Source organism: Populus trichocarpa, chromosome 11, assembly GCF_000002775.5.
Source record: "Populus trichocarpa isolate Nisqually-1 chromosome 11, P.trichocarpa_v4.1, whole genome shotgun sequence".
NCBI classification, from domain to species: domain Eukaryota; kingdom Viridiplantae; phylum Streptophyta; class Magnoliopsida; order Malpighiales; family Salicaceae; genus Populus; species Populus trichocarpa.
In genome coordinates, this window is record NC_037295.2 from 17,314,614 (window position 1) to 17,330,995 (window position 16,382).

The window sequence follows — 16,382 nt, forward strand, 5'->3', positions numbered from 1 at the left end:
TGATCTCTTTGTAAAATTTTTATTTATTTTCAATTGCATCATTTACTCCCAATTTATAATATTATGTTTTTCAATTTGGTTCTTATTTTTTTTTGTTTTTTTCTTTTGTTAAATTGATTTTTCTTTTTAGTTTCACCCTTCAAGAAAAAATTATAATTGTCATCTAATTTATTTTTTATTTCAATTTCGATCCTCATTCTTTAAATTGTTATTTTTTGTTATGGATCCTTATATAATTGATTTTTTTTTAATTTCACCTTTTAACATTTAATTGATTAGGGATTGAGCTTTGTGGTTTTTTAGGATATGATGCTTCTGGTTTAATGATCCAGGTCACGGGTTTGAAAAGTTAACATAAGTTGATATTTTTTTTTTACTTATTTTCAAATTTGATTTCATCATTCGACATTGATTTTTTTAATGAGCTTTTGTGGTTTTCTTTATTTTCTTTTCTAGAGAGTTATTCTTATCTAATGACTTGAGTCGTAAATTTAGTAGATTAATTCGGGTTAGCTCACCTCTTATTACTCAAGTTGCAGGGTTGTCATGATAACTTGGGTTTACCCATGCCAATTTTTTTTTTTTATCTTTTTCTTTATCCAATTTCATCATTCCATATTTAATTGGTTAAGAATTGAGCCACATAAAAAAAAAAATTATAAAAAGATTGTTTTTTCAAGTTATCATGATCACTTTCTTTTTGTCTATTTACTATCATTGTTTTTTTATTGTCTAATTAAAATATAATCAGTTTATTTGACCCAATCATGTCTATAACCCAAGTTACTTATTTTTTTTTCCTTTTTAATAGGTGTTTGCAGTATCTAAATATTTTTTTTAAATAGTAATAATTTAGCTCCGTAATGTAGTGCAATCTCACATCTAATATTTAAATAAAATTGAATAAATTGAATAAGTTTACTTGAATAATGGCTAATGTGTATTGTCCTTGTAGACTGAGAGAGTGTTATTATCATGGTCTGTCATTAATACTGGTGGACAAAATTATACAACAATTAATAATTGGTTAGTAAAGGGATTTTTGTTTTTGTGGTTGAAATCATGTTTTGTGATTTTTATTTAAAATTATTTTTTTGTATGTTTTTTAATTGTTTTAATGTGATAATGCTAATAATGTTTTTTTTAAATAAAAATATATTATTTTCATGCATTTCTAACTAAAAAATACTTTAAAAAACAATTACTACAACACTTTCAAACACAAATAAATACTTAATTTTCAAGGGAAACGTTTCATTAAATTCCATAATCCTAAATCTACCAAGAAACATTAGAATTCACGACTAATAATTTAAAAATTAAATATCACTATAATTCTCACATGCCAAAACACCCTATTGAACCTTCATATCAACATATCTATTCTTGATTAAATTAAAGTCTCTAATGGAATAAAATCAGATCAAGAAAAATCTCTGCCTACCTTTCCCTAAAGCACAAGCCTTCCTAATTTTTTAATTAAAGAAAGCACTAATCCAAAATCAACAACATAAACCTATCTTCATCACAAAGCTCATGACACTCAATCTAAATAAATAAATAAATAAATAAATAAATAAATAGTCTTCAATCACATCATGTTTTGAGCTCCACCACCCTCTATAATATAACAACAAAACTCCCATTTCATAAATGGAAAACACATAAAATATAAGTAGATGCCTCTTTACCTTTCTCTTTACACCAAAAAGCAAAACCACCACACCCAAAAATACACCAAACAGAGCCTTAAACCACAAAATCAATAAAAAAATATATATTTTAACTCAAAAATTAATTTTTTTCTAAATAAATCATTAAGCTATTTTCAAATCATTCTATAAGTCTAAGATCATTCCAAAAAATATTTTATCACCCAAAACTATCCAATTTAAGAAAGAAAAAAAAACCCAAAATTTTGCGAAAAAAAGACAACAATATTATATTTTTTTTAAAAAAAAAAGAGAGAGAAAGAAATGGATTATTCTCTTTTGACAAATACTCACCGTCCTCTCTCTGTATGGTCTATTATATTTCTACTCTCTATCATCCATCAATGAAATAGTAATAATAATAACTATTAAATAAATAGTATTAATAATAAAAAAATATTTTTTAAATATTTCTAATCGATTCGTTATCTCTTTCTCTCTAGGGCTCCTCTCTTCCTTCCTTTATAACCCAAAAAGAAAAAGGGAAAAAAAGAAAGAAACTTTATAGCTTAATTAAGCAGCATGAATTATTGTTGTCGTCTAAGCTGCACCCAATTCTCACTGTACAGAAACGGATCCTTCTCTCAAGAAAAACCCTTTAAGGGTTTTTAGCATTCAGTGCCTTGTTTTGTTAGATTTAGAATTTTTTTCTTGGATTAAGAGTCTTGCAGTTTTTTTATTTTTGTGGGGTTTAAAGATTTAAATAGAAAAAAAACCCAAAAGAAAGAAAGTGTAGATGATGATGGATGGGGGTGGCGTCGAGCAAACTCCCAAGATTGGAGATAACTCTACAGGTTTGTTTTCTTGATTAATTTTTTGAATATTTTTTGGAGATCTGTTTTGTTGCTGTTTGTGTTTGTTTCTCGATAAAATGAAGGAAAACATCATGGGATGCTGTGTAAATGGTTTGTTTAAGTTGTTTGGTTTTGTGGGTCAACGTTAAAAAATTGTGGGCTAACTTTGAATTTTAGCATGATTTGTGTTTATAGGATCTGCTTTGTTTTGAGCTTAGTGGAACTTGATGGGTTTATTTGAAGTTAAACTGAACAGTTGTATATTAGCTTTAAATAGTTAAGTTAGTCCTTGGATTTTGCAAATTCTGTTGTTGCTTTTGTTGTTAATGGCTGATAAGGGAATGCTTTTTTTTCTTTTGTGATTTATTAGTTAAGATTAGCTTCAAGGCTGAGCTTAATGTAAATTATTAATTCGTTCTTGCTCAAACACTTGCCATCCATTTGTTTGATGCATTTTTGGTTTTGTAATGTGAGTTTAGCTTCTCTAAACATGGAGCGTGCGCCATTTTATTGGAATTGACCTGGTTTTGTTACTTGGATTCTTTTTGTGGGCAGAAGACACTGTATTTGATGCATCTCAATATGCATTCTTTGGTAAAGATCTTGTTGAGGAAGTTGAGTTAGGCGGATTGGAGGATGATGAGGAGTTGCCTGCAGTTGATTTAGAAGAGGAGGAGTTTTTCTTTGATAGACAAGAGGTTCCATTCTCTCTTCATTTTGATATTTTCTCTACTTTTTATTTGATTATTTGATTTACATTGAAATGGAACCATTTTGGTTCCTAGGAATGTTTACATATTGTATCAGAAGAATTAGGGAAGTGTTCCATTTTGTTGTGGGTTCTTAATATAAGAATGAGGATCTTCTGTGGTGTATGAGTGTCACTCTGTACTCTGGCAGCGTCAAATTACCAATGAAGTTTAGACAAAGGGGGTTGAAATTAGGATTATAAACTCATGTTGTGTGGAATTTTGAAATAGGTCCCTAAACTAATGAATTAACACCCAACACTTCCATTAACTTTTTGTTATGTCACCATTCAAAAAGTGAGGCCTGTCAGTTGTTGTTGTTGCACTTCATGCCAGCTGTAGTTGTTGAAATTGTGGACTAAAGAACTCCCAACTACTGATCGGATGTTATATTAGAAGTTTTTGTAGTTGAGGGATGTAATTCCAATTGGATAATTATTGAGGGGCCACAGTTACAATCTTTCCTATTTTCTTGGTGGCCTTTTCATTCTGAGGAGGTGGGGTTCAAGATTGGGTCCTAAACTCTAGAATAATGTGTGAATCCCTAATCAATTTATAAAAGCTAGCAGTTGATCTCTGTTTCAAAAGTGGTAGCTACTTTGATGGTGCCTCTAATTGTTCCTTTCTTATTTGCAGGGTGAGGTTTTAAGATCCGTATCTGATGTTGATGATCTTGCAAGTACATTTTCAATGGTCAGTCTACTACTCACTTATGCTATTGTGTATGCTATAAAGGTTGTCAAAAATAAAATCTCATTTATCATTCTTTTTCATGTTTCCAAGTGTAAGGTTGTGTTTAGTTAGAGTCCTTTGACATAAGGGATAGATACAAAAGGGACATAAATGTGTTTGGTTGAAGGGACGAAGATAGAGACATGAAAACAAATCTGTCTCTGAAATAATTTTGGAGTGAATGTCCTTTAAATCCCCTTTATCCTAATTGTCTCCATTTCGTCTCTTTTGTGTTGAGATAGTAACTAAACACTATTTAAAACATGGTTGTCAAAAACGTTTTTTTAACACGACACAAAATATATAATATAAACTCGGATCGTAAACTCGAATCGTAAAATCGTAAGTAAAATATTTTAATTAATTATATATTAATAATTTCAGTCAAGTAGTAAATAATAACTTAGTGTGGGGTTTAGCGATTGTTTAATAATATGATAAATCTTGTTTTTTAAAGTGTTTTTAACTTTGAAATGTATTAAAATAATATATTTTTTATTTTTTAAAATTTATTTTTAATATTAATACATTAAAACAATTAAAAAAATTAATTAAAACTTAAAAAATAATTAAGGATCAATTTCTATGACGTTACTCACAAAGTCAATCCATAGTGTTTTTCTCCTGTCTTTCCTTCTTAATTGATGTTTTTTATTCACAAAGCAATGTAAAATATCAACAAAAGATAACAACCTCGCACGTGCCATGGAACCACCACCACCTCAGCCACCGTCAACAACCACTACCTTATCTTTCACAGCCAACATCACCACCTCTGAATTTATCAACCAAATGGAACAACTTTAAATGTTTAGCAGCAATTAGCAAACAAGCCCAGCGTTTCTTCTCTGCAGTATTGCCCACTATTGCCACAAGAGATAGTTCAGCTACTAACCGTTTGATCAAGAAATTTGTAGCATCATCACCGAAATCAATTGCCCTTGATGCACTCTCTCATCTTCTCTCCCCCGACTCCACTCACCACCCTTTGCTGTATCTTCTCACTCTCCCTGTAAGTAATAACTCAAGACCCATTAGATCTGCTTGGTAGGGACTTGATGTTGAGGGTTTTGAACAACCTCGATGCACGCAGCGTGGCACGATGCGTCGTCGTCTCTCGTAGCTGGAACCGTGTTGCTTCCAGTGATCTTCTCTGGACCTCCAAGGTGTTTTTCTTGTGTTTGAGATGGACACAGAGATCAACATAGAGTTTAAGAGTTTGTCAGCTAACAAATACACAGAGAGTTGAAGAGTTTGTCAAACTCGGTTCGAGTTTACTGAGTTTGCTGGTTTTCGAGTTTCTAACCCGATTGTACACGGTATATACAAGTTAACTCGTCAAATCGAGTCGGACGATTTTATGAGTTAACTCGCGAGTTTGACAACCTTGATTTAAAAGTATCTAATAGGCAAGAAGACAACCATCTTATTCATGTGTTAAGTGCTTCTGACAGTTGAAGAAAACAAATAGGTTGGATATTTAGGCAGAATTTTCATTGGATTTGAGGTTGCAACTATGTAGTTAATATGTTTTTAGATCACCTTTTATTTTGGCAAGTTTCAACTTGCTCTATGCATGCGATTCCTTTTTACTCTATCCTCCTGCACAGCAATTAGCCAATTAGTCACATGTTTAAGGACCAACCTTTGGGTGAAAGTTCTTCACATGAGGGATTAGTATTTATATTAGCACCAGACAACATTGGTCTATGCTGTTACCTGCCAATAGACCTGCCCCCATCTAGAGAGGAAAAAGGGAAGCAAAGAAGGAAAAAACCCTTCTACTTATGAACAAGTTTGTTCATTGATGTCTTTTCTGAAACAAAGTTGAAACGTGCAGGTTTATGTGAAATTTGAAAGTCAGTGTATGCTTTGATACTTCGACAAGTGTGGAGAACCTTTTGTTTTCTAGAAGATGGTTTGAATTTAAATAAAGATAACGATAGTGATGTTGATTTTCAATGTTGAGCCTTTACTCTGTTTGGTAAAGGAATGGAGTGTAATTGGGGCATATTGTAAATTTAATTCTTATCAATTTGAAAAGAGAGGTGAAAGGAAGATTAACCAATATTTTGTTTACTTTGGGTCTTATTGGCAGTAGTAGGTATATTGGCTGTTTCATATCGTTGTATCAATGTGAGAAATATGTCAAAATATTAGATTATGACGGGTTTGCTTAATTTTGTATGCTTGATTACTCATTTATTTCAGTTGAACAAGGTTGTGAGTGGACCAAGCACTGGGATAATTGGTGATAGGGGCTCTAGAGAAAGTAAGTATTCGATTGCATAATTTTATTTATTAATGTAAAATATAAGATTGTAACTTAATCAATCCATAAATTATAGTTTTTTTCCCAGCTATTTTTAGTATTCTGTTAGAACATTCTTTTTCATTCCTGTGTTTTGTCACTTTATCATGCTATGGTTTTTGCTGAAGTCCAGCGATTTACTTTTTTGTGTTTAAGATTGCACGTGGATGAGGCTGTTCTACTGCACTATTGTCCTGGCATATGTTATATGATGTGTGCAGTATGGAGCTCTTTTGTTATGGTCAAAATAATAACATCAAATGTATGACAGTTTGAACACTGGAGTAGAAAGTTATTGGTAATTTCTTGTTCAAGATGTATACTTTTTGCAAAATGAAAAGCAAACATGTACCCATGTCACTTGTTATTTCATAGAAATGTAACCGATATTGCTTTAGTTTACATGAATGTTTCAAGAAGATTTTTTATATGTTCCTTCAGCCTTATCAATTGCATTTCAATGGAATGGGATAAGCTATGTAATTGCAGTGCAAAGTTATCCCAATAAGGGTGTAGATTTACTGTTGCGAGAATAAAGGGAAGTGATCTGGCTAGTTAAAATTCTGGACTTGGCTGAACTGAATCTATATGCTTGACACTTGTTCTGCATCATGATATATCGAAATTCTTTATGATGATTTCCTTGTATCCCATTTATTTAATCAGTGTAAAAAAATTTAGTAAAATGTTAATCCTTAAATTGTTTTAAAAAAGAATTTTCCAAGTTTGGATTTGTGTAACAAATATAAATGAAACCTGTGTATAAAACCTTCCAGGTTCATCTGCTGCTGAATGGGCACAGGGAGAGGAATTTCCTAACTGGTTTGATCAGCAGCTACTTGATCCAGATGGCGTTCAGGATGGCAAAAGATGGTCTTCACAGCCATATTACTCTACTGCTCGCCTTGCAGAATCAAAGCCTCTGCACAGAACCTCTTCATACCCTGAGCAGCAGCAGCAGCAGCAGCAGCAGCACCAACAACCACACCACCAACACTACTCTAGTGAACCTATTCTTGTGCCAAAATCTTCCTACACTTCATATCCTATCCAAGGTGGACAATCTCCACAGGCTTCACCAAACCACAGTCATCTAAATATTCCATATCTTTCTGGTGGCCACCAGATGGCGTTATCTTCACCGAATCTCCCTCCCTTCTCTAATTCTCAGCCTCTGCTAAGCAGCTTACATCATGGATCACCACATTATGGTGGGAATTTGCCTCAATTTAGTTCTGGTCTTTCTGCTAATAGCCGGCCACCAAGCCAATGGGTCAACCATACAGGCTTATATCCCGGAGAGCATCCCAATCGCATGAACAATATGTTGCAACAACCATTATCTCATCAAAATGGGCTAATGCCTCCACAGTTGATGCCACAACTGCAGTCACAACAGCATAGGCTGCACCCCTCAATTCAGCCATCATTGGGCCATCTATCAGGGATGCAGTCTCAAGTATTTAATCCCCATATCTCTCCATCCCCACCTATGATGAACAACTTTGACACAATGCTTGCTCTTGCTGATAGGGATCAAAGACCAAAAGCTGCTCAGAAAGTTAGAGCAATTATGCGATATCCTCAGCAAGGCTTTGATGCCAATGGTCAGAAGATTGATATTGGCTGGCCACAGTTCAGATCCAAGCATATGACCACTGATGAAATTGAAACTATTCTCAGAATGCAGCTGGCTGCAACACACAGTAATGACCCATACGTGGATGATTATTACCACCAGGCATGCCTTTCAAAAAAAACAGCTGGGGCAAAGCTCAAACATCATTTCTGTCCAACTCACTTGAGGGATCTTCCTCCCCGAGCACGTGCTAATAGTGAGCCACATGCTTTTCTCCAGGTAGATGCTCTTGGGAGAATTCCTTTCTCTTCAATTCGTAGGCCTCGCCCACTTCTAGAAGTTGAACCTCCAAATTCATCTGTTGGTGGCAATGCTGAGCAGAATTCTGTTGAGAAGCCCCTAGAACAGGAGCCAATGCTTGCAGCAAGAGTCACAATTGAAGATGGTCTCTGCCTTCTTCTTGATGTAGATGATATTGATCGTTTTTTAGAATTCAATCAATTCCATGATGGTGGAGCCCAGTTGATGAGACACAGGAGGCAGGTCTTGTTGGAAGGGCTGGCAGCATCTATGCAATTGGTCGACCCGCTTGGCAAGAATGGGAATACAGTTGGACTTGCTCCCAAGGATGATTTTGTGTTCTTGCGATTAGTATCTCTTCCCAAGGGACGGAAGCTTCTTGCAAGGTACCTTCAGCTTCTTTTTACAGGCAGCGATCTCATGCGGATTGTTTGTATGGCCATTTTTCGTCATTTAAGGTTTTTGTTTGGAGGTCTCCCTTCTGATCTCGGAGCTGCAGAAACCACAAATAACCTTTCAAGAGTTGTATCTTTATGTGTACGTCGCATGGATCTTGGTTCACTTAGTGCTTGTCTCGCTGCAGTGGTTTGCTCCTCAGAGCATCCCCCACTTCGCCCCCTTGGAAGCTCAGCTGGAAATGGGGCTTCCCTCATTTTGATGTCTGTTTTGGAGAGAGCAGCTGAACTATCAAATGATCCTCATGATGCTACCAACTATAATGTGACAGATCAGGCACTTTGGAAGGCCTCATTTGATGAGTTTTTTGGCCTCCTTATCAAGCATTGCATAAATAAATATGATAGCATCATGCAGTCTCTATCAGATTCAGATCCAGCCGAAGCTATTAAGAGGGAACTACCTATGGAGCTCTTACGTGCAAGTGTTCCCCATACTAATGACTACCAGAAGAAGCTGTTGTATGATCTTTCTCAACGTTCCTTGGTTGGTCAGGATGGTGGTAATGGTGGCCACATCAATTCTCAAGCAGTGCTGAGTTAATATGAAGCTGCATGAAAATCTAATACCAGGTCACTGAGAAACATAGTTCTGGTAATGTGAATATGGCAGGAATTCTGTTGGAGCAGCAATATCACTGGGGATTTGCTTTTAATTTGTTGTCCACATTGTGACTAATTCAGAATACACGAACTAAATGAAGCAGCAGGCTTCGGGAGCAACCTGTCATAAGAGTCGGCTTAGTTTTTTAGTTTCATTTTTTTTTGTCATTTCAAATCAATTCCGTGCTACTGCCTCGACAAAACCTGTATAAGGCCTGTCCTCTGTTGTGATAGAATTCTGTTGGGTTTTTGTCACTTTCCCCCGTCCTCATAGTTCCTTTTGTCTCGAGGGCCTATTTTGATGCTCTGTTGTGAAATTCCTGATATTGAGATGTAGTGGGGTAGTTTGTACAGGGTTTGCAAAAAGGTTTCCCACTTTCCTCTGCTATTTGTTATCAAGGAGGTGGGGTGGATATGATTTTCATGTTCTAGTATGGGCACTGTGACATCCTAGTGTTAGTAGATGGCAATAAAGCCAGGCAGGTGCTGGTGGCTGTGTTGTCGAACAGGGCAGCTATGGAGTTTGAATTCTTCTAGTAATTACCAAGTTGAGCCTGTAACATTGCCTGTCAGTTTTTCTCATAACAATCATTTATATTGCATTAATGCTATACTGCATGCGTTTCTCCTATTGCTATAGATATCGTCGTGGTTTTTTCAGAGTGCTTGCTGATGTATGTTTATGGACAATCAGTACTGACAAATGCTTGCATTCAAACATTCCTCCTGTATTGGGTGGTTTTAAAAGGGATTGTTTTTTTTTAAACTTAGATAATGTTTGTTAGTTAGAAAATAGTGTTTTATATTTTGATGCTTGGAAGTGTCATGAGAAATAAGTTAGAAAATATTTTCTAGTATTTAACTATATTATGAAAAATAAATTTAAAAAAAACTTATTAATATTTTTTTTTTCAAGTTTATTAAAAGAACGAGGATTAAATCTAACAAATAATAAAATTAAAAAAAATTTAATTTTATAAATTATTTCAAATAAAATAAATAACAATTAAAATAATAAAAATCAAATTAGATAGGTAAAAAATTATAAAATAGTTAAATTAAAAAAATATATAATTTCATAAATTATTTTAAATAATATAAATATAATTAAAAAAATAAAAAATAAATTTGATAGATAAAAAAACTCATCATTAAAAACAAACATGCATGGATTGTTGGTTTTACTATATCCAAGCATTTTTGGGCGATATGACTGCCTCCTTTCTGCAATGAGATGGTTGCATAATAGCCTCAAAGCAGACGACATATTTTTTTTGTTTAGTGATGTGACCTTCTGAACCACATAGACATAGTTCTCTTCCGGATCATGTGACAGGAACACTGCATTTATCGACAGATATCCAGGAGTCGATATCTTTGCAGACCTTGGATGGTGTTAATGAACCTGATTAAGGCTATGGATCCTTCATGGTCCACTGCTAAATCAAGCCTACATGCAATGGCTGCTTCATTTAATAACTTGTTATCTTCAGCACCCAGCTGGTTAAAGTACTTTGACACAACATATGAGCCTATCTGATTGGTCATGATAAGATAAAACGCAGCTCACAGAATGTTTGTCACTAAAGAAACCAAAGGTGATCTCCTGAGTACTCGAATGACCTTCTTTATCGAGTTTGAACCATGTGTGTGGACCGTTAATGCAACAAAATCGTATGAGTCCTTGGTCATCTCACATTTAATCAATTTCAACTGTTGATTGTTCAATGAATCAACTAGCTCAGCAAAGACAAACCATCCATGTTGATCATGCATCAGTTCGAAAACAATGGGGAGTCATCTTGATGACGAGGCCAAAAATTCTTAGACGTAATATCTGGGTTCCTCAACCTCAATAAACCATGAAGTTGTTTATTGAGGTTGAGGAACCAAGAAAAATCCTTACATTGTTGAGCTCTTCTTGATTCCGCACCATACTGAAATCAATGCCTCCTAAGTTTGAACGTACTCTACTTGTTCCCTCGTCAAGCACAGAACCACTCAGAGAACTGAGATTCAGAACAAAAATTCCTGCCCCTGGTTGCAGTATTGAACCTTGAAAATCCCCTCCATTTCCCAAACTGTTTGATCCTAGATAATTTGGGGAAACAGTGGGAATGGAACTAAAGTTGAACTCGTGAACCCGGCCTGATATTGTTGGAGCCCATTCATCCTGGTATCTTGAATGCTCGGCAAAGAACCACCAATATCAGCCAAAACATAGTTTCTTGTGCCACGTATCCCTTTTTTCATGCAAAGCATAAGGTTTTCGACAGGAGAGCCTGAAGCAGCAGCAGACATTGAGTTTGAGCTTTCAGGACCGTTTCGGAAGAACCTGAAGATTTCTCCATTGAAAACAAAATGCAGAAAAGAGAGCAGGAATACAAGAATTACAATACAAAGAAACAAAAATCTGAGTAAACAACAATTCTCGTGGTTTCATAGAGGGAATTGTAGAGGAGAGAGCATTAGTCCTCGTTGGTTTAGGATTCCTTGTTTGTAAAGAAGAGTAGGTCTTTGTGTGTGTGTGTGTGTGTTAAATTAACTTTTTTATTTCTTGTGGGACAACGTTTCCTAATCTGGAAAGGAGATGGTGTTAACTTTCAGGGTTGGGTTTCTGTTAAACTAGCTAGTAAAAGCTACAGCAGAAATCAAATCCTTGACGAACATTTATATGCATTAATGCTGTGCTTCATGTGTTTCTTTTATTGTTTCAACTTTCAATTATGATTATTCTTCCACTTGGATTATGAACTTGCAACCACTTTTACTTGGGAGTTCCTTGTTATTGTATGTTTTTAAATTAATTAGTTCCGACGAAAAACAAATTAATTAGTTCCGACGACGGCCTGTTTTGTCTACGTGAGACTGGTTCGGCAGCTTTGCATGAGTTCAATTGACGATCTGATCTCTATACAAAAAATTACTTGCTTTTGATTTTGACAGCAAGCGATTAAGATTATATCATTGCCTCCTTTTCATGGTGATATGGGCCAGTAGATATTGGTGTTTTAGAGACTCAAATTGTTTCTGCTGTTATAGAGATTGATCATACTAATTCTATAAAAGCATAATCTTGAACAGAAATTCTTGTTAGAAAGAATCCATTTCTTCTTCTGCAACATCTATGGCTTGTCAAAGTAGTGAAGTTCTCAGAAGGGAAATTCTATTATTGTGCAATGAAAAACTCTGTATAATCCTGAAGGAGAAATGATATCTATGCAAGGTTAACAACCTGAAGGAACATGATCCATCATGTTTGTTTCATGCAAAATTTCTAGGATATGTTCTTCTTATCAAGATTATCAAAAAAGAAAAAATGTTTCTCATCAGATCGATTTGTTACTTCCTGTAAGCAGTGATGCTTCGTTTTTCTCTTGTAATTATTGGACTTTTGGAACTATATAGCTTGATCTTATGCAATGGTAAAGTCTCCTAAATCATCCTTAATGATCATTAACTTCCAATTTCATAGTTGAAGATCATCATCCAACAGCCGGGGAGTGAGTGCGCGTAGATAAGAACGAGCATATAGCAATGGCAGACTTTCCCACTTGATGCAATTACATTGAAACCTATTGTATCTCTTATGATATTCATATATTGCAAGGCTTACTCCAGCCATTAAGAACAAAAAGACAACAACTACTTGTGTTAACTAAACAACATTGTATTACGAATCCAACGTAAGTATGACAAGGTCTAACAAGATTACTTACATAACTGGACAGAGGAGGGGGGTGGGGGGGAATTACAGCCTAAATTCTCTGAAGACAAAATTACTTCGTCAAACACTAAAAGACACTAACTCTTACATACGAAGTAGCATAGTTAAGACACAATGAGAACAAGACAGAATCAACACCAACTTACACTTTCTTAACTGACCTTCCTCCAGTGATCAAATTGAAGACATTCCTTCCGTATCCTGACTGCAGAATGCTAAGATGTGGTTGCAGGCGCAACAAAAGTTTCTGGTAGAGTGGACTGCCTGATTTCTTGGTGACTTTCAATGCTTTTTGGATCACATAGTTACCAAATTCGTCTTTAGCAACTTGCAATAGTGTGTTGGTGTTGCTCAGAAAATCCTCAATTACCCAACTCTTCCATTCTGTATCCAAGCATTTCTCGGCGATATGACTGCCTCCTTTCTGAAGTGAGATGGTTCCATAATACCCTCTGAGATGATGGCATATTTTTTGGGTGAATAAAGGGTTATTGAGTGATATGACCTTCTGAACCACATAGTTCCCTTTCGGGTCCTGCGAGAGGAAGGCTACATATGTGGACAAGATATCTAGGAGCCGATATCTTTGCAGACCTTGGATGGTGTTGATGACCCTGATTAAGGCTAGGGATCCTTCATGGTCTATTGCTAAATCAAGACAACATTCAATGGCTGCTTCATATAATAACCTATTATCTTCAGCACTCAGTTGGTTAAAGCACTCTGATACAGCATATGAACCTATCCGATTGGTCATGATTGTAAAAAACGCAGCACGCAGATTGTTCATCACTAAGGTAACCAAAGGCGATCTCCGGAGTAGTCTAATGACCTTCCTTATCGAGTTCGAACCATGTGTGTCGAGAGTTAATGAAACAAAGTTGTCCAAGTTCTTGGTTATCTCATATGTAATCAATTTCAACTGTTGATAGTTCAATGCATCAATTAGTTCACCAAAGACATGCCATCCATGTTGATCAAGCATCAGCTCCAAAACAACAGCGATTCCTCTTGATGACAAGGCCAAAACTTTATTATATATCTCACGTGTAATCTCCGGGTTCCTCAACCTCAATAGACCTTGAATTGTTCTTGAACCATGTTGGTCTGAACAATAGTTGACAATGCTATCTCCTTGAAGCAAACCAAGAAAAATCCTTACTTTCTTGAGCTCTTCTTGATTCTGCACCATACTATTATCAACGCCTCCCAGGCCCGAACCAGCCCTGCCTGTCCCCAAGTCAAGGGCAGAACCACTCAGAAAATTGAAATTCGGAACAAGACTTCTTGCCCGAGGTTGCAATATTGAACCCTGAAAACTCCCTCCATTGCTCAAACTGTTAGATCCCCAGACAGATTCTGAAAACAGCAGTGGTGGGAGCAGCATTGAATTCTCAAACCCGGTATGATACTGTGAGAACCCATTATTCCTGGTTTCTCGAATTCTTGGTAAAGAACCACCGTTATCATGCAAAAGATAGTTTCTTGTAGACAAACCGTGATGGTTATTTGTATCAGCGCTCCCTTCTTTCAACGAAAGATTCTCAACAGAAAGCAACAGGTTTTCAACAGGACAACTTGCCGCAGCAGAAGAAGACATTGCGTCTGAACTTTCAGGAGCAATGTTATCAGAAAAACCAGAAGATTTCTCCATGGAAAACAAAACAAGAAAAATACAGAAAAGAGAGCAATATTCAAGAAAGGGAAGAGTGAATAAAGAACAAGTCTCTCCTGGTTTGTTTTTTTTTTTTTTTATAGAGGGAATTGTAGAGAAGAGCGCACTAGCCTTGTTGGTTTTGGATTACTTGTTTGTAAAGAAGAGTATTTCTTCCTTTCTTTGTGTTCTGAGGGAAAGGTCTTGCTTCTTGTGGAACAATTTTTAGAGTTATAAGAGAAATTAAATTCTACTGTATTACGGACAGAATAATAAATAAATAAATAAAAATAGAGAAGAAATTATTTTTTTATTTTTTTTCAATTAATAAAAGGAGAAAAGGATTAACAAAAAAAAGTGGGTCAAAAAGGTTAATTATGAATACAAAATATGTAAGATGGGGTTTAAGAGGTTTTTAATGCTTAAGATATCCTTGTGTTTTGATTGAATTCAAACTTGAGATCATAATATTGAAAGAAAATCCTTTATTTATTAGAGTAAATGCATCAAAAAAATAATTGCGGTGATTTTGAATTGATTTAAGGATTGAAAAGGAAAAGAAAAGGAGAAAAGAAAAAATAATAATCTATCAGCATCTCTAGGGTGAGCAAATAAATCAAAAAACCGATTAAACCGAGAAAACAAAAATAAATAAATGAAAAAACCGAACTGTGAAAAAAAAAACCGATTAAAATTTTGAAAAAACCAACCGGTTCGGTTCAGTTTAGGTTTTATAAGCCTGAAACCAAAAAAACCAAACCGAACCCAAACCGAAAAAAATCGGGAAAAAACAAGCCAAACCAGAAAAAAACCGAGCCAAACTAGAAAAAATTGAGCCAAAACCGAGCCAAACCAGTTTGAACCGGTTTTTTTCCGGTTTCGGTTTTTTTTTTTTAAAAAAATTCGGTTTGGTTATTTTTTTTTAACAAAAACTGAATCGAACCGAAAATAATCACCCTTAAACATAAGCATAATTCCACCCAAAAAATGTTACATGACTCATATTCAATGTACATTCTTCTTAAGGAAATTTTGGATCTTTACATATAGAAAAAGATTTTAATGCACAATAAATGCAGAGATAATAACCTCCAACAATTGTATTTTAATTTTAATTAGTTCACGAAAGAGTAGGTAAGTTTGGACTATTATTAGAGATTTTTCGATGTAAAATTACTTTTGGTTATTGTTTAATGATAAAAAAAAATAGAAATAGTGGAAGACAAAAAGGACTCTAAAATTGCCCAAAAAAAAATTATTTTATGTTGGTTTTTATTTTTTTTAACTAAATATATTTTTGTCTATTAGGGAAATTAACCAATTTTGAATTTTTTTTTCTTCAATCATAAGAACACACTTGAATAAATTTTAATTATGGACTCAAGATTAAGAAAAACTAAAACTGGTGGGTGTTTCCTGTTGCAATTTTTGTAGCCTATCTCTTATTTAAATTGTGGTTTTGCATAATGTCATTGTTTTTTTTTTTCATGTGACTTTTTTTTCAATTTAATTTAATCTTTTTATGTTGATATGTTTTGCAATTGGAATTGGTATTGTAAAGGAAGAAACAAATCACATTGTGGAATCCAAGGGAGTAGAGATAAAAAAAAATAGAGAGAGGAAAGAAAAAAAGTTGTTTGCTTCATGTCATGAAGAATTATATTACAAGCATTACCAGGAAGGATAAGGATGTCGAGACAATTCTAGGGACACTAAAGAAGACCGTTTTTGGAGGCAACAATAGCCTACACGCGCCGCTTAAATAC

The 16,382-nt window shown here is 34.8% G+C and overlaps 2 protein-coding genes across 4 annotated transcripts; one reads left to right on the forward strand and one right to left on the reverse strand.

The window, feature by feature from the left end:
* The first annotated feature begins 2,114 nt into the window (after positions 1-2,114).
* On the forward strand, positions 2,115-9,866 carry LOC7454988 (protein PAT1 homolog). Of its 3 annotated transcripts, none has more exons than XM_024611858.2 (5): positions 2,115-2,506; positions 3,062-3,204; positions 3,892-3,948; positions 6,208-6,259; positions 7,075-9,866. In XM_024611858.2, exons 1-5 carry the CDS (start codon positions 2,449-2,451, stop codon positions 9,174-9,176), a joined length of 2,412 nt encoding a protein of 803 aa, XP_024467626.2. In that variant the 5' UTR covers positions 2,115-2,448; the 3' UTR covers positions 9,177-9,866. The 3 variants fall into 3 exon arrangements, with proteins under 3 accessions (XP_024467626.2, XP_002317021.4, XP_024467625.2); XM_002316985.4 differs by having other exon boundaries at positions 2,116-2,506; positions 6,199-6,259; XM_024611857.2 differs by having other exon boundaries at positions 2,116-2,506; positions 3,065-3,204; positions 6,199-6,259.
* A 3,018-nt stretch (positions 9,867-12,884) lies between these two features.
* Positions 12,885-14,809, reverse strand: LOC7489048 (putative pumilio homolog 8, chloroplastic). Its single transcript, XM_024581124.2, has one exon. It carries the CDS (start codon positions 14,614-14,616, stop codon positions 13,105-13,107), a length of 1,512 nt encoding a protein of 503 aa, XP_024436892.2. The 5' UTR covers positions 14,617-14,809; the 3' UTR covers positions 12,885-13,104.
* Positions 14,810-16,382: the final 1,573 nt, after the last annotated feature.